The sequence below is a fragment of the Rhinatrema bivittatum genome, chromosome 4 (assembly GCF_901001135.1).
Source record: "Rhinatrema bivittatum chromosome 4, aRhiBiv1.1, whole genome shotgun sequence".
NCBI lineage: Eukaryota > Metazoa > Chordata > Amphibia > Gymnophiona > Rhinatrematidae > Rhinatrema > Rhinatrema bivittatum.
In genome coordinates, this window is record NC_042618.1 from 391,368,666 (window position 1) to 391,387,010 (window position 18,345).

General features: G+C 48.3%; 1 protein-coding gene across 3 annotated transcripts in view; it reads left to right on the plus strand.

The window, feature by feature from the left end:
• C4H3orf14 (chromosome 4 C3orf14 homolog) overlaps positions 1-18,345 on the plus strand; it is a 48,192-nt gene that overhangs the window by 16,499 nt on the left and 13,348 nt on the right. For all 3 annotated transcript variants that reach the window (XM_029601005.1, XM_029601004.1, XM_029601003.1), the window contains exon 4: positions 10,220-10,343. In XM_029601005.1, the coding sequence (XP_029456865.1) occupies positions 10,220-10,343 (124 nt within the window). The remainder of the gene's footprint in view (positions 1-10,219; positions 10,344-18,345) is intronic.

Sequence of the window (18,345 nt, forward strand, 5' to 3'; positions counted from 1 at the left end):
CATAACAAGAGTTATTTTTCCCTATGGGGTAGATTTTCAAACGAGCGCGAACAGCCTACTTTTGTTTGCGCTCCAGGCGCAAACAAAAGTACGCTGGATTTTAGTAGATACGCGCACAGTCGCGCGTATCGGCTAAAATCCTGGATCGGCGCGCGCAAGGCTATCGATTTCGTATAGCCTGCGCGCGCCGAGCCGCGCAGCCTACCCCCGTTCCCTCCTAGGCCGCTCCGAAATCGGAGCGGCCTAGAAGGGAACTTTCCTTTGCCCTCCCCTCACCTTCCCCTCCCTTCCCCTACCTAACCCACCCGCCCGGCCCTGTCTAAACCCCGATCCTACCTTTGTCGGGGGATTTACGCCTCCCAGAGGGAGGCGTAAATCCCCGCGCGCGAGCGGGACCCCTGCGCGCCGGGCCGCGACCTGGGGGCGGGTACGGAGGGCGAGGCCACGCCCCCGGACCGCCCCGGGGCGTAGCCACGCCCCCGTACCCGCCCCCAAAACGCTGCCGGCACGCCCCCGAAACGCCGCGCAATCCGGCCCCCGCCCCCCGACACGCCTCCCGACACGCCCACTCCGAAAACCCCGGGACTTACGCGAGTCCCGGGGCTCTGCGCGCGCCGGGAGGCCTATGTAAATAGGCTTCCCGGCGCGCAGGGCCCTGCTCGCCTAAATCCGCCCGGTTTTGGGCGGATTTAGGCGAGCAGGGCTCTGAAAATCTACCCCTATATGTATCACCTTGCACTTCTCCACATTCAATTTAATTTGCTATTTGGACACCCAGTCTTCCAGTCTCACAAGGTGGTCCTGCAATTTATCACAATCGCCTTGAGAATTAACTACTCTGCATAATTTTGTGTCATCCGCAAACTTAAGCACCTCACTCGTCGTGCCCCTTTCCAGATATTTTAAAAATATATTCCCTGTACGTACCAGGATCAGTCCAGACGGTGGGTTATGTCCCCCGTCCAGCAGATGGAGTCAGACAAGGCTTCTGAGGGTGCTGCCATAATAACCAGTGCACCCTCTGTAAATCCACCCTCTGTAAATCCTTTCTGACTCTAGCAGACAGGAGTAGGGGAATCTTGTGCTTCCCCTGTCTGGAGGATATTTTCCTCCTCTGTACTATTTCTTTATTTTGTGTCTCTGAGGTTGGATCAAGTTGTTTTAAAAAAAAGAAAAAAAAAAGAGAAAAGAAAGTTTTAGATTCTATGTTTGGAGGTTTGTGTGACTTGCAGGTAATGCTGTCTGGTCACCTCTCCCTCCCCCATTCCTCCCTTTCTGGGGTACGTTGTCATTTTGATTTTTCTGTCACTTTCTTAATTTCTCAGGTTTTGGTTACATACAGTTATCAGGGAGGTGGATGCTGGTGGTGCCAGCCTCTCCCCCCCCTTGCCACGTCCTGCCCCGTGGCCCCCGAGATGCACATTCCCCGGAGCTGCTGCAGCAGAGAGGTCACATTCCTCTGCTGCTGATTACTGGGGGCAAAGGTGTAGAGGAGGCGTCTTCCTGCTCCCCGCGGCGCGTTTTTCTGCTGGCCCCGTAGCGGCTCACCCCCCCTCCCCCGTTCACCTTCGAGCATGCCGCGGCCGTCCCAATGCTCGGCGTGCGGCGAACCAGGGTCACGGTTGTCCCATGAGGGGCTGTGTTCTAGGTGCCTCCCTGGTGGGGAGGGCACCTCCATGCCGCCGGATTGTCTCTCTTCGCGGGTGGTCCATCGCCTGCCCGAGGACCATCCACGCGCCACTAGATCGATTAATTCCTCCAGAAGTCGGGTCCGCACACAACGCTGTTATCACGGTTCCAGACAGCCGGTGCCCCGGACATCTTCTTCCACATCCCAGTCATGGCCTCGTTCCTTTCGCGGCCGCAGAACACCTCGAGAGGGGACAGCTCAAGGAGCCTCCTCCAAGTCTTTTCAATGATGCCAGACTCACCCACTCCTCGACTCCCCGGATCGGGGGGCGGATAGCTCTCTTCTACGAGGAGTGGGTCCACATCACGTTGGACCAGTGGGTCCTAGACATATTAAGGAGCGGTTACGCATTGGAGTTTGCTCGCGTCCCAAGGGACAGGTTCCTCTTCTCGCCTTGCGGCCCGAGTCACAAGCAGCTGGTTGTGCAACAGACCCTGGACAGACTCCTGGACCTCGGGGCTATCTCTCCCGTCCCCTCCGGAGAGGTGGGCTTTGGTCATTATTCAATCTACTTCATGGTACCCAAAAAGGACGGAGCCTTTCGTCCAATCTTGGATCTCAAGGAGGTCAACAAGTCCCTCCCGGTCCTTCATTTCCGAATGCAGACCCTGCGTTCAGTGATTGCAGCGATACATCAGGGAGAGTTCCTCACCTATCTCGACTTGACAGAGGCCTATCTCCACATTCCCATCCACAAAGCCCATCAGAGGTTCCTTCGTTTCAAGATTCTGAACCAGCACTTCCAGTTCCAAGCTCTCCCCTTTGGTCTGGCGACTGCCCCGCAGACGTTCACAAAGATCATGGTGGTAGTGGCGGCTGCTCTCCGATGGGAGGGGATCCTAGTTCATCCATACCTGGACGACTGGCTCATTCGGGCGAAGACTTTCTCCCAGGGGCAGGCAGCGGTCACCCAGGTATTTCAACTCCTCCAGTCACTTGGCTGGGTTGTGAACTTCACCAAGAGCAATCTCAGCCCTTCGCAGTATTTGGATTTCTTGGGAGCATGCTTCGACATGGTTCAGGGCAAGATTTTCCTACACCCAGACAAGGCGCAATCTCTCCGAGAGCAGATCCAGCACTTCGCCGCGCTTCCTGTGCCCACATCTTGGGATTACCTACAGATCTTGGGATCCATGGCTTCCACTATCGATCTCGTACCATGGGTTTTTGTGCATCTGCGTCCCTTACAAGGGGCGCTACTCTCTCGCTGGAAACCGGTCTCGCAGGACTACCAGCTCGTCCTTCCTCTCCCTCAGCTTGCCAAAGCCAGCTTGCATTGGTGGCTGGACCCACTCCATCTTGCACAGGGCACTCCTCTCGAGATCCCGGATCGGGTGGAAGTCACCACTGACGCCAGCCTGGCCAGTTGGGGGGCAGTGTGCCAACAGAGAGCGCAAGGGCAGTGGACAAAGGCACAAGCAGCCTGGCCAATCAATCGTCTGGAAATGAGAGAAGTACGTCTGGCGCTCATACCCTTCCTGCCTCTTGTGCAGAACCGAGCGGTAAGGATTCTATTGGACAACGGAACCACAGTAGCTTACATCAACCGCCAGGGAGGCACGAGGAGCCGACACATGTCTCTTGAAACGGCCCGCCTGATGTCGTGGGCAGAAAGGTATCTCACGCACCTGGCAGCCTCCCACATCGCGGGCGTAGACAACATTCAGGCGGACTACTTGAGTCGACAGAGTCTGGATCCTGGAGAGTGGTCCTTCTCCGACGAGGCAATGCAGCTCCTCATTCGTCACTGGGGGACACCCCATCTGGACCTCATGGCAACTCTTCATAATGCCAAGGCATCCCGTTTCTTCAGCCGCAGGCGGGAGCACGGTGCAGAAGGCTTAGACGCTCTGGTTCTCCATTGGCCGGGTCATCTTCTCCTATACGTTTTTCCTCCATGGCCTCTAGTGGGCAAGGTACTGTGGAGAATAGAGCTATATCAGGGTCCTGTCATCCTGGTGGCCCCGGAGTGGCCACGGCACCCTTGGTTCGCGGACTTACTCAACCTCGCAGTGGACGGTCCGCTACATCTGGGCCATCTTCCTCACCTGCTCCATCAATGGCCGGTATTTTTCGACAAGGCAAAACGCTTCTGTCTTGTGGCCTGGCTTTTGAAAGGTGGCAGCTTCAGCGCAAAGGATACCCTGACGCAGAAGTTTCAACCCTTCTCAAGGCTCGGAAGACCTCGACTTTGGTTGCCTAAGTGAGGGTCTGGGAGGTCTTTGAGTCCTGGTGTACCGCCCATGGCACTCATCCCAGAAGGGCCTCGGTCCCTCAGATCCTTGCATTCCTACAGGACGGCCTGGAGAAAGGACTCGCCTACAACTCCCTGCGCGTACAAGTTTCCGCGCTGGGCTCGCTCATTCAGTTAACCGACCATCTCTCTCTCTTGTCTCATCTGGATATCGCCCGCTTCCTCAAAGGGGTGAAACATCTGCGGCCTCCGGTTCAGGATCCATGTCCTTCTTGGAGTCTTAACTTGGTGCTTAAGGTTCTGGCAGGTCCTCCCTTTTGAGCCTCTGCGTAACGCCACCATCAAGGATCTCACCCTCAAGACCGTCTTCCTGGTGGCCATTTGCTCTGCACGCCGGATCTCTGAACTCCAAGCACTCTCATGCAGGGCCTTACCTATGTTTTACGGATGCCGGGGTATCCTTACGTACAGTGCCTTCATTTCTTCCCAAGGTCGTCTTGAATTTTCATGTGAATCAGACGGTAGAGCTTCCGTCCTTCACAGCCGACGAGTAAAAATCCCTCCTTCACCTGGATGTCAAGCGCAGTCTAATCTGCTACTTGGAAGTCACCAACGACTTCAGGGTCTCGGATCATTTGTTTGTTCTTTGGTCATGACCAAGGAGGGAGTCTAAGGCCACGAAGACAACGACTGCTCGATGGCTCAAGGAAGCCATAGTGGCAACGTACATTGGAGTGGGTCGGACTTCTCCGTTGGGTGTCAAGGCCCTTTCACTTCATTCTCAGGCAACATCCTGGGCAGAATCCCAGTCTATCTCCTCTCAAGAGATTTGCCAGGCGGCGACCTGGAAGTCTCTGCACACTTTTGCACGACATTATCGTCTGCACCTACAGTCGTCAATCTCTGGGTACTTTGGCGTCAGGGTCATTCGAGCAGGGCTTTCAGGGGCCCACCTGATTTAGGGAAGCTTTGGGACATCCCACAGTCTGGACTGATCCTGGTACGTACAGGGAAAAGAAAATTATTCCTTACCTGCTAATTTTCGTTCCTGTAGTCCCATGGATCAGTCCATATGCCCTCCCTGCTATTGTTGGGGTTTTGGGGTCTTCCTGCTCGATCTGTTCTCCTGCCCTTTCTATCCTGGTTTTTGATGTTTGACTCTGCTTCTTGAGGTGGTTCGACAGTTCCTTTTGCGAGTTATAGTTGTGGCACCAGTTGCCTTAGTTACTGATAATTTTTCTGGTTAGTACACTTGATCCATCCTCTTTAGGTTGTTATTCTAGCTTTGATATTCTCTATACTGAGGATTTACAGAGGGTGCACTGGTTAATATGGCAGCACTCTCCGAAGCCTTGTCTGACTCCATCTGCTGGATGGGAGACATAACCCACCGTCTGGACTGATCCATGGTACTACAGGAACGAAAATTAGCAGGTAAGGAATAATTTTCTTTTAAAAGCACTGGTCCTAGTACAGATCCCTGTGTCACTCCACTGTTTATCTTTTTTCCACTGTGAAAACAGACCATTTAATCCTACTTTCTGTTTCCTGTCTTTTAACCAGTTTGCAATCCACAAAAGGACATTGCCTCCTATCTCATGACTTTTTAGTTTTTTTTAGAAGCCTCTCAATCATCTAACAGACCAATAGTCTCCCTTGCAGACTTTCTGCTCTGGATATATTTAAAAAATAATTATGAGTTTTTGCCTCTATGGCCAACTTCTTTTCAAATTCTCTCTTAGCCTATCTTATCAATGTCTTACTTTTAACTTGCCAATGTTTGTTTTATCCTATTTTCCTCTGATGGATCCTTCTTCCAATTTTTGAATGAAGATCTTTTAGATAAAATGGCCTCTTCCACTTCTCATTTTAACCATGCTGGTATTCATTTAGCCTTCCTTCAACTTTCTTAATGCGTGGAATAAATCTATACTCTTCTTCTAAGATGGTATTTTTAAACACTGTCCATGCCTGTTGCACACTCTTTACCTTTATTGTTGCAACTTTCAGTTGTTTTGGGGGGTTTTTTTGTTTTGGTTTTTTTTTAACTATTTTCCTCATGTTGTCAAACTTTTGAAAGTTTGGTGCTAAAGTTATGGATTTACTTACTGACCCCTTTCCTGTCATTAATTCAAATTTGATCATGTTATGATCACTATTGCCAAGCGGCCCCATCACCGTTAGCTCTCTCTCACTAGATACTGGTCTCCACTGAGAATTAGATCTAAAATTGCTCTCTCTCGTCGGTTCTTGAACCAATTGCTTCATAAAACTGTCATTTATTCCATCCAGGAACTTTATCTCTCTAGCATAGTCCTGATGTTACATTTAGCCAGTCAATATTGGAGTAATTGAAATCTCTCATTATTACTGCACTACGAGTTTGGTTAGCTTACCTAATTTCTCTTAGTAGTTCATTGTCCGTCTCATCATTTTGGCCAGGTAGACGGTATATTACTCCTATTGCCTTACTTTCTACCCATAAAGATTCAATTGTGCAATTTAAGGTGAATTTTAAAAGCCCTGTATGCGCCAAAGCCGAAAGATATGCGCGTGACTGGGACACACGAGCACTATGCGGATTTTAAGAGGCCTGCAACCACGCACATATCACCTGGTATGTGAATAAAAAAGTTTAGGCAAAAAAGGGGTGGGGCGGGGTGTGGGCGTTACATGGGTTGGCCAGGTCTGCACCCATGAAGTCATTTACGCGTACTAGCATGTGTCGGGAACCCACAACTGCGTAACTTGTTTCTGCTATGGACAAGCGTGCAAGTAGTAAAATAAAAAGGGTACTCAGCGGGGTTTTAGAGGTCAGGGCTAATAGGGTAAATGGGTGGCAAGTTAGGTAGGGGGTTTAGGAAGTCCACTCCTTTACTGTGGTGTACTGGAATGGAACTGGAAAATAGGCCTATTGCATCGCTGTGCGTACCTACTAAAATTCCCCAGCTTAAGTGCTTAAGGCGGGAATTTGTGCGCATGGGTGCGCTGGTAGCGGATTTTATAACATGCGTGCATAGACTCATGCATGTTATAAAATCAGCGCGTCCATGTGCGTGCGCTGGCAAACGCGTGTGGCTCTTAAAATCTACCTTTAAGTTTCTTGCACGATCTTTACACTGTTGGCCTCTACGCCATCTCAGACATAAAGTGCCACCCCACCATCAAGTTGCTCCTCTCTGTCATTGCAATATAATGTATACCCTGGTATCCCCCTTCCACCATGTTTGGATGCCCTAACTCTAATGCTTCATTAGTATCCATTGAAGATATCTTCCTTCTGTACCATGCGCTGCTGAACAACTGTTGGCTTTGTTCTAGTTTAAAAGCTGCTCTATCTTCTTTTTAAAGGTTAGTGCCAGCAGCCTGGTTCCACCTTTGTTAAGGTGGAGTCCATCCCTTTGGAAAAGACTCCCCCCGTTCTTCAAAAGGTTCCCCAGTTCCTTACAAAACTGAATCTCTCTTCCTTGCACCATAGTCTCATCCACGCTTTGAGACTCCGAAGCTCTGCCTGCCTCTGATTTCCTGTGTATGGAACAGGGAGGATTTCAGAGAATGCTACCCTGGAGGTTCTGGTTTTCAGCGTTCTACCTAAGAGCTTAAATTTGGCTTCCAGAATCTCCTCCCACATATACCAGGATAGCCGGTTCCTTCCCAGCATTGTCTAAAATCCTATCTAGGTGACGTGTGAGGTCTGCCACCTTCGCACCAGGTAGGCATATCACTATGTGATCCTCATGTCCATCAGCCACCCAGCTATCTACATTCCTAATATTTGAATCACCAGCTATGACAGCTGACCTAACCCTTCCGTCCTGTGCACTAGCCCTCGGAGATACATCCTCAGTGTGAGAGGACAATGCATCACCTGGAGAGCAGGTCTTTGCTACAGGATCACTTCCTGCCGCACCAGGTTGATGCTGTCTGACCAGGAGACCTTCCTCCTCCAAGGCAGCACCAGGGCTTCCAGACTGGAGCTGGGATTTGGCTACCATGTCCTTGAAAATCTTATCTATATACCTCTCTGTCTGCTTCAGCTCCTCCAGATCTGCCACTCTAGCCTCCAGAGATCCGACTCTTTCTCTGAGAGACAGGAGCTCTTTGCACCAGGTGCAAACAACCTCTCACTGGCAGATAAAATCCTACATGTGATACTTGATGCAAAAGACTGGAAGGGCCTCCCTCTTGCTGCTGGACTGCTTCCTTCATCTTAATTTTGTTCCGTTCCTAGTTAAGTTTAGGTTGCTATGGGAGTAAGGATGCGTACAATTCGAGTCTTTTAAATTTATTAATGTATTCACTATTTATCTGGTAGTGACCTACAAGGGGATGATTAAACTCTTGATAAGGCCTGGGGCAATCCTGTGTTTAAGTTAAAAGGATAATTTATATGTATTTATTTATTTATTTATTTTTTAATGTGATCTCAAAGGATGAAGTAGGGGTGGTTGGGAGGCAGGGAAAACAAAACAGCCTGACTTCTGACTAGCTATTTAATACAAACACACAAACACACTAAAGAATATGCCCCAGTAGTTTATTTCTCCCCAAAACATTTAAGGTCTAAAATTTCCCAAAGCAGTACTACCGATTTTCTTCAGCCACTAACACAGTGATCCTCTCCTCTCAGTGTTCTCACAAGAAACAGCTTACAAGAAATGTACTTAATTTATTGTATTTGCAGAAAACATAGAGGGGCGGATTTTAAAAGGGTTATGGGCGTAATATACACGTGTAACCATTTAAAAGCCTCCTGCGCGTGCCGAGCCTATGTCCCGGGGCTTCAAAAATGGGCAGGGAGTGGGCGGGCGGTGGGCGGGGCCGGAGCCTCCCGCCACAGTGGCCATTTGCTGCTGTGCCTGGGATTGCGGGCCAGCCGGCGCCAGCGCGCACAACCTACACCTGCCCAGAGGCAGGCGCAACTTAAAAATGAAAGGTAAGGGGGGGGTTTTAGGTAGGGCTGGGGGCAGGTTAGGGAGGGGAAGGTGGGGGGGGGGGCGGAAGGAAAGTTCCCTCCGAGGCCGCTCCGATTTCGGAGCGGCCTCAGAGGTAATGGAGGAAGGCTGCACGGCTTGGCGCACGCAAGTTGCACAATTGTGCACCCCCTTGCGCGCGCCACCCCTGGATTTTATAACATGCGTGCGGCTGCACGCGCATGTTATAAAATTGGGCGTAGATTTTAAAATCTGGCCCAGAATGAACTAATGCACTTGCTCTCACTCCTTTTTCTGGTATCAACCAGTATTTTTCTCTCTTATCCTGAAAATCAATTACCTGAAATATTTACTATGGTATTATTAATTAATCTCCTCCTGAAACTTTACTTGATTCCACAGTAATTACATTTATCTAAATTACTTCCTTCTGATACTCTGCCAATCAAAGTCCACCCCCCCCCCCCCCCAACTAGTGGGTGTGAAGTTAGGAGTGGGTGGTAGTTGGGGGGGAGGGGGAAGGGTACTTCTTCCTTCTACTCTTCCTTTCTAAAACTTAAGTAGAAAAAATGCCTAAGAATTAAAAAAAAAGCAATACAAAAATTACCTTTTCAAAAATTAAAAGAACAAAAATTTACTAATAAAAATGACCCCCCCCCCCCCCCCTTCAAAGTAAGGTCTCTGCAGTTGAATTCAGCCAGAAAAACTTACCTGTTGTAGTTTATCTCTTCCAAAAAAGGCTGTCCCAGATAGCATGGCTAATTCATCCTATTATCTATAGAAAACGCTGTTTAAGGTAAGCAAACTTGCTTTTTCCTCCACATTTATCCCAAATTAGTAGTAGTATTCTTATTGTTTTGGGAAAATGGGTGAGGGTACAGAGACAGTCCATGCTAGGTTCAGATGTCTAGCATAAATAATTTACCACTGTTTTAACACCAAGAAGAAAAAGTCTTGCATTAAAAAATAGTGGTGGTCTAGTTTGCACAAGGAAAATGTATAGCTGTATTAGTTGATTTTGCAAGTAATCTACAGCTGATAGTTGCTGTCAACCTCTAATTTGGAAATGTGAATGCGGCTTCAACCGTTATAGCGAAGAATTAATCTGACTAAAAAATAAATGGTTTGCCGTGGAACTGTAGTAGTATCAGTGAATTGTTAACTGGCTGCTAGGAAGCTATTTATTTCAATGAAGTAGCTGACTAGCTTTTATCAAAACTTTATTACCGTGACAGCATTAGTGAGTCATATTAGGTAATTATTAGGTGAGGTTTTCTTTCACACAAGAAGCTGAGTGTCTCTCTTTTCACTTCTTTGTGCCTGTAATGTCAGATGGGACAATTGGTTGGAGAGAACTGGGCATGGTTAAAGTCTATTTCTTTCTCTGCTTACAATGTGTAGATTATCCCAAAGAGTCAAATTGCTTCAACAAATGGAACGTCGCCTGGAAAATCAGGAGGCAGAAAAAAAAATTCAGAGCCAAGCTGCTGATCTTGCTTATAAACGGAATCAAACACTGTTAAATGTAAGTTCCTTTGGGAAATATTGATAATTGTATTCAAGTGTACAAGTAACAAAATTATTTACAAAAATAATTCTGCCAACCAGGGTACTTAAGTCTATTTTGCAAGAAGATCATGGTTCCAGAAACACATATCTCTGTAGTTACTAATGTATGGTATTTTTAAATACATCCTACTCTTCTTCAAAAATAGTTTCACCACAGGCACAAAACCCCTTTTCAAAACAGGAATCTCTTATTTTTTCAGTACTTAATCACATATAGTAGTGCAATAGTTCTCAACCTTTTTTCCATTAGGACACCTGAGAGATGTTGCTCACATGGATGACACACTGAATATATGACCATCATGGGACTATATGTAAACATATACTCTGCATCCACAGGAGTTCCCAGCTTCCTAACAGTGGGTGCAGAGCAGAGCAGAACTAATACATTTCCTTGTACAACTCACCATACTAAAAAGATATTCTGACTCTGGTGTCATCTTAATAACAGGCAGATTCAGTACAGTGCGCTCCAATGGCGCACTGTTAACCCGTGTTTGACCGCGCGTTTTCGACATGCTAACTTTACCCCTTATTCAGTAAGGGGTAATAGCGCGTCGAAAACGCGCGGCCAACCCCCCCGAAACTAATAGCACCCGCAACATGCAAATGCATGTTGATGGCCCTATTAGTTATTCCTGCACAATTCAGTAAGTAAAATGTGCAGCCAAGCCGCACATTTTATTTTCAGAAATTAGCGCCTACCCAAAGTTAGGCGTTAATTTCTGCCGGCACCAGGAAAGTGTACAGAAAAGCAGTAAAAACTGCTTTTATGTACACCCTCCGACTTAATATCATGGCGATATTAAGTCGGAGGTCCCAAAAGTAAAAAAATAACTAAAAATAAAAAAAAAAATTTTTAATCAGCCTGCGGCTCGCGGGTTGAAAACCGGGCGCTCAATTTTGCCGGCGTCCGATTTCCGAACCCGTGGCTGTCAGTGGGTTTGACAACTGACGCCGGCAAAATTGAGCATCGGCTGTCAAACTCACTGACAGCCGCCGCGGGCCCTAATTTGAATAGATTTTTTTACTGAATCACGCGCACAGGAGACCGGGCGCTCGCCCACTCTCCCGCGACTTTTACTGTATCGGCCTGTATCAGTATTACAAACTCCCTCTGTTACCAGATGCATTGCAAAATAATACAAACAAACCCCACTCTGTACATGTTTAGCAAACCTGCCATACCTCAGCAGCAGTATCTCCAAGAAATGAAACAGCAATAGCCATACCCATGAAAAGGCAGTAGTTCACCACCAGTGCAATATAATATTGAGAAAATGCAACAAATAAGGCTGCTACTGTTGTGGTCGCCGGTCGCAGCAGTCCACAACCAGGGCCGGGCACTTACCTGTGCCGTCGGGCCGCTCCGGGGGCACCTGCAGGAGCAGGCAGCGGTCCCCGACGCTCTCCTCACGGCCGTTGCCGCCGCTGAGTCCTGGCCATGTTGTCAGCCTGCCTACGCGCTGACTCCTCCCCCGCCGGCTCTCCTATGGACGCACGCACGGTTGCTGCTTGGAATTAAAGGGGCCACGACAGGAAATGGTCATGGCCCCTCCCTGAGACTGATGAGGAAAGATCAGTCTTCTAGCTCTGCGACATACCTTCCAGGACTTCGCGACACGCTAGTGTGTCCCGACATACCTGATGAGAACCATTGTAACAGTGCATCCTTATAAGCCATAATTTAATACCCCCATTCCTCTGTAGGAGGGATATACCTCTTTTGGGCCCAGTTGTCATGTTTTCAGTGCCTCTTCCCTAAAAATGTACTTATTCCAGTTCAGTTTGCAGTTAAGGCATCTTTCTCTCATAAAATTCTCTTACAAGTATTGAGGTACACACAATTAAATATCAAAGACATTTATTCTGATCTGCAGAAGGAAATTTGATATTGACCACAATGGAAGTAATTATACGTAAAATATGAGTAGCATATGCCAAATCATTTTTCATTGGTTCATATAAAAGTTTCCTAGAGACATGAAAACTAGATTAGTTAAAATTGTTAAAACTGTTAGGCACCTCATGAAAACACTGAAACATTATTAAATAGTGCTATATTATGCTTCAATATCTTATTTCTTTTAAGTTAAACCATCATAAGCTAGAAAAATGGACAAACTAGACACAGTTTGCATACCAAAAAAGAAAAGCCCCCTCTTGGCCAACCCCTGATTTTTTTATTAAACTTGGACTATTCTTTTATTTGCTCTGTTATTACTGTTTACATGTGATGCATTTATCATAATTCTTTCCATATTTCTTTTCCTCCTATATGATATTTGTTTTTATCAGTGATGCATGCCTTGGCCTTCCTTGCTGTCGTTAGTATCCATTCCTCAAGAAATTAGAGACAGGGACGATGTCCCTTGGATCATTCTGTAGGGAAGTGATTTTATTAAAAGGGCAGTTCCAGCAAAAAAGATACTGATTCATTCAGTTAGAACCATCAAAATAAGAAATTCACTTTTTCTTTCCAATGTTTTTCATCCCTTTCTTGTCATGTCCACCATAAAATTAGAGTAGCCTATACTGTCATGTGAAACCTGTATTAATAATCTCCAGTGCATCCAAACTTTGAGTATATGTATACACCCATACTATTCCAGTGGGTATGGCTGTTCATCAGTTTCTCAGCATTCAGACAGGTTAATCCATGACCAGTGGGTTATGCATCTCTACCAGTAGATGGAGCAAAGCTGACATCATGGTATATCTATTTCTCACAGGACAAGCAGGATGGTAGTACTCACATATGAGTGACATCATAGGATGTAGCCCAATCACGGAACACTTTTGTCAAAGTTTCCAGAACTTTGACTGGCCCCTACTGGGCATGTCCAGCATGGCACTAACCCTGCAGCCAGCAGGGGTCCTCCTTCAGTCTTCTTTTTTCTGCGCAGCAGTAGCCTCGCGGTTAAGGAGCTCTGCAGAGATTCCTGACAGGAATTTTCCTCACAGAATTACTAAAAGTTAATTTGCCCCACAGAGAACCCTCTAACTTTTTCAAGCAACCGGACCACGGCTCAATTTTTTCCCTGGCCATGGCGTCAGGGTTCCGTCGGTGCCCGGACTGTAATCGCACCATGTCCATCACAGACTCCCATAAAGTCTGTGTAATGTGTCTTGGACGAGAGCACGATGTCTTGACCTGCACCAAATGTGCCCTAATGACACCAAAAGGTCGCAAGGCCAGAATGGAGAAGATGCAACTTCTCTTCCATGCTCAAACCCTGACGCCGTCTATTGCATCAATGTCATCAGAACTGGCTCGTCAACTTCGCGCCAGCATCGACCACTGGCCGGTGACCATCCGGCATCGACGACGACTTCTCGGCCTTCGACACCCTCTACTCCCGCTCAGGACCGAGGGGATTGTAGATATAAACATCGCCACTGACATCGAAAGTCTCGGACCATCGAGGGAGCGAAATCATCGACCTCGCCATCGTCCGAGCCTCCGTTGAAGAAACCCCGTCCAGAAAAGGCACCGACCTTTTCGGCGACCAGATCACCGAGGCAACCCTCACCCGACAGGGTATCGGGAGCCACAACTCCGCCTTTAACGGTGGTCCCTCCGGCTATGCCTCTGCCTCCTTCTTCTGTTCCAGAGCCGGGGCTGCTTGCTCCAGGTCTCCAAGAAGAACTGGACCGGATGGTTCAGGAGGCCATCGACAAGGTGATGCATCGATTCCAGGTTCCTCCGACACCAGTACCAATTGCAGAACCGACCATCGACCCGATTCCAGCAGCGTTGGCACCGCTGCTCTCGAGGATGGAAGCGCTCATGGCCGCTTTTCCACTGATGGACCCCGGGTCACCGATGGCTCCGGTGCCCTCCCCGTTTGCTTTGTCATCGGGAGGAGAAACACTGTTCCGCATTCCCGCATCGGGAGTTCTGCCGATGCCTCAGCCATCGATGCTGTACATCCGGCACCACCGAGCCATCCTTCGATGCCTTCATCGGTGCCTCCACTCAGTCCTTCAGAGCCTTGACCAGGACCTTCAGGGATCCCACCACCCGTCCTCCTCTAGCTCCTAGAGGAACAGGTGCTGATCCCTATGATACCTGAACTGATGATTCTTTACCAGACACCGAGGATTATAAATTTTGTGAAGGAGATGTCTGAATTGGTTCCCTTCCAATTACAGACTGAACATGATGATAGGCATCAAATGATGGAGGTGTTACAATTCCTGGATGCTCCCAAGGAAATAACCTCCATCCCTATCCACCAGGTTCTTCTGGATCTCCTCAAAAAGAACTGGAAATATCCTGGCTCTGTGGCCCAGTCCACAGGAAAGCTGGCACCACCTATCTCGTCCAGTCAGCTCCAGGTTTCACAAACCCCAATTGGATCACCAATCTGTGGTTGTAGAATCTGCCCAGAAAAGAGCAAGGAGATCAAAATCTCACACTTCCTTCCCCCCAGGCAAGGAACAGAAATTTCTAGATGCCATTGGTCACCGTGTCTTCCAGGGAGCAATGCTTATCTCTAGAATTGCTTCTTATCAGCTCTATATGACCCAATATAATAAGGTCTTATTTAAGCACATACAAGATTTAATAGACTCCCTACCTCAGCAATTTCAAGATCAGCTCCAAACCCTAGTAAACAAGAGTTTTGAGGCAGGCAAGCATGAGATCAGATCATCTTACGACATCTTTGACACTGCTACCAGGGTATCTGCAGCTGCTGTCTCGGCAAGTCGATGGGCCTGGCTCAAGTCTTCCAACCTTCGCCCTGAAGTACAAGACAGACTATGCGACCTGCCTTGTGTAGGAGATAATCTGTTTGGCGAGCAGATTCAACAAACAGTGGCAGAATCATCATGAAACCTTAAGACAGCTCTCTCTGATACCTTCTGAGTAATCTTCAAAACAACCCTTCCGGAAGGACTCTAAGAAGTCATTCTTCTGCCCGAAGAAATCCTACCCGCCACCAGCTAGAACTCGTTCTATGAGACCATTTCAAAAAGCCCAGTCTCGTCAGACACGAAAACAAAAACTGCAAGCAGCTCCTCAGCCGGGCCCTGCTTCCGGTTTTGACTCCTGCATAGAGAGTAGCAGCCAGATTCCATTGCCCCACATACCAGTGGGAGGTCGATTGTGCCATTTCAACAACAGGTGGCACTCCATCACCTCAGACCAGTGGGTCCTGGCGATAATTTCTCAGGGTTATCATCTGAACTTTCTCTCCATTCCACCGGACTCCTCACCTCTACCGACGTGGAGAACATCCGATCACTCCATCCTTCTGGAACAGGAGGTCTCCCTCCTCCTCCAGTCCAGAGCAATAGAACCAGTACCCTACTTTCAGCACAGCCTAGGGTTCTATTCCCGGTACATTCTAATCCCCAAAAAATCGGGAGGCGTTCGTCCCATTCTGGACCTACGTGCCCTCAACAAGTAACCTCCAGCGAGAAAAGTTCAAATAGTAACCATGGGCTCTCTTCTTCCTCTTCTACAAAGAGGAGGCTGGCTCTGCTCTCTAGACTTCCAGGACGCATACACTCATATCGCGATAATTCCATCTCATCGCAAATACCTGAGGTTTCTAGTAGGCCCCAAGCACTATCAGTACCGAGTGCTTCCATTTGGCCTCACATCTGCACCACGAGTCTTCACAAAATGCCTCATCATAGTTGCAGCCTTCCTCAGGACTTAAGGTGTTCACGTCTACCCCTTTCTAGACGATTGGTTGATCAGGGCTCCCACTCAGCAAGCTGCTCTGTCGTCCCTGCATCTTACCTTACACACTCTAATCTCGCTAGGATTTCACGTCAATTACAACAAATCCTACTTAGTCCCATCACAAACCTTGTCGTTTATTGGGGCAGACTTGGATACCTTGCAGGCAAAGGCTTTTTTGCCTCGACAGCGAGCTCTCACTCTCATGTCTCTTGCACACCAGCTGCAGTCTCAACACTCCACGACTGCACACCACTTTCTCATCCTACTGGGACACATGGCATCCTCAGTTCAGGTCACCCCAATGGCCCACTTGGCCATGAGAGTCATGCAGTGGACTCTAAGGTCACAATGGACTCAATCCATTCAGCCCCTGTCAACCATTGTCCACATAACCGACTCACTCCATCAGTCTCTCACCTGGTGGAGAAATCAGGTCAATCTCCTCCAAGGCTTGCCCTTCCAGGCTCCAGATCCTCAAATAACTCTCACCACCAATGCTTCCAACCTCAGCTGGGGAGCCCATGTGGCTGATCTGCAGACACAAGGATCTTGGTCTCCAGAGGAAGCCAAACACCAAATAAATTTCCTGGAGCTTCGAGCAATCAGATATGCTCTCAGGGCTTTTCAGGATTGCCTCTCAAATCAAGTTATCCTGATCCAGATGGACAACCAGGTGGCCATGTGGTACATCAACAAACAGGGAGGCATGGGCTCCTTCCTTCTGTGTCAGGAAGCTGCACAGATATGGGCGGAAGCTCTCTCCCATTCGATGTACCTCAGGGCCACCTACTTGCCGCGAGTGGACAGTGTGTTGGCAGACAAGCTGAGTCGCATCTTTCAACCGCACGAGTGATCTCTCAACCCCTCGGTAGCGAACTCCATCTTCCAAAAATGGGGATATCCTCAAATAGACCTCTTTGTGTCTCCTCAAACCGCAAAGTAGAGAACTTCTGCTCTCTCATTCGCAGCAAACACTCTCAGCCCAGAGACGCATTCTCCCTCTCGTGGGCAAACTGGTCTACTCTATGCATTCCCTCCACCTTCCTCTTCTCTCGAAGACTCTCATGAAGTTACGTCAGGACAAGGGAACTATGATTCTGATAGCACCTCACTGGCCACGCCAAGTGTGGTTTCCAATACTGCAGGATCTCTCCATTCGCAGGCACATTCCCTTGGGAAAGGACCCACTTCTGATCACTCAAAACAACGGGTGCGTCCACCACCCCAACCTTCACGCCTTGTCCTGACGGCATGGATGTTGAAAGGTTAATCCTTCAGCCACTTAACCTTTCTGAACCAGTTTCCCGTGTTTTGATTGCTTCACAGAAGCCTTCCATGAGAAAATCTTACTCTTACAAATGGAACAGGTTCACATCATGGTGCTCTTCTCAGTCCCTTGACCCCTTTACCTGTCCAATCACGAAGTTTTTTGGACTATCTCTGGCACTTATCAGAGTCAGGTCTAAAAACTTCTTCCATCAGAATGCATGTCAGTGCGGTAGCCGCCTTCCATGAAGGTGTCAGGGATGTTCCTATATCAGTACAACCCCTTGTAACATGTTTTCTGAAAGGCTTGCTTCACCTCAAGCCTCCACTGCATCCTTCGGGCCCCTTCTTGGGACCCTCAACCTGGTTTTGGGTCGGCTCATGAAACCACTATTCGAGCCTCTTCACTCCTGTGATCTTCGCTATCTCACGTGGAAAGTGATTTTCCTTCTGGCAATCACTTCAACTCGCAGAGTTAGTGAATTACAGGCCCTAGTTACCTATTCGCCTTACACTAAACCTCTGCAGGACTGGGCGGGTACTCCACACTCACCTTAAGTTCTTGCCTAAGGTACTATCGGAGTTTCACATTAATCAATCCATTATACTACTTACCTCTTTCCCAGGCCCCATTCCAATCCAGGAGAACAGGCTCTGCATACCCTTGACTGTAAATGGGCTCTAGCATTCTACCTAGATCGTACAGCTTCCCACAGGGAAAGCACTCAATTGTTTGTCTCTTTCCACCCCTAACAAGTTAGGGAAGCCTGTGAGTAAGCAGACTCTCTCCTCCTGGTTGGCGACTGCATATCCCTTTTGCTAATCAGCAAGCGGGCATTCCATTTCAAGACTGTGTTAAAGCACACTCTGTGAGGGTCATGGCAACTTCAGTAGCACACCTTACGATTGGTGCCGCTCCTGACATTTGCAGGCTGCCACCTGGAGTTCTCTCCACACCTTTGCAGCCCACTATTGCTTGGACAAAGCCGGAAGA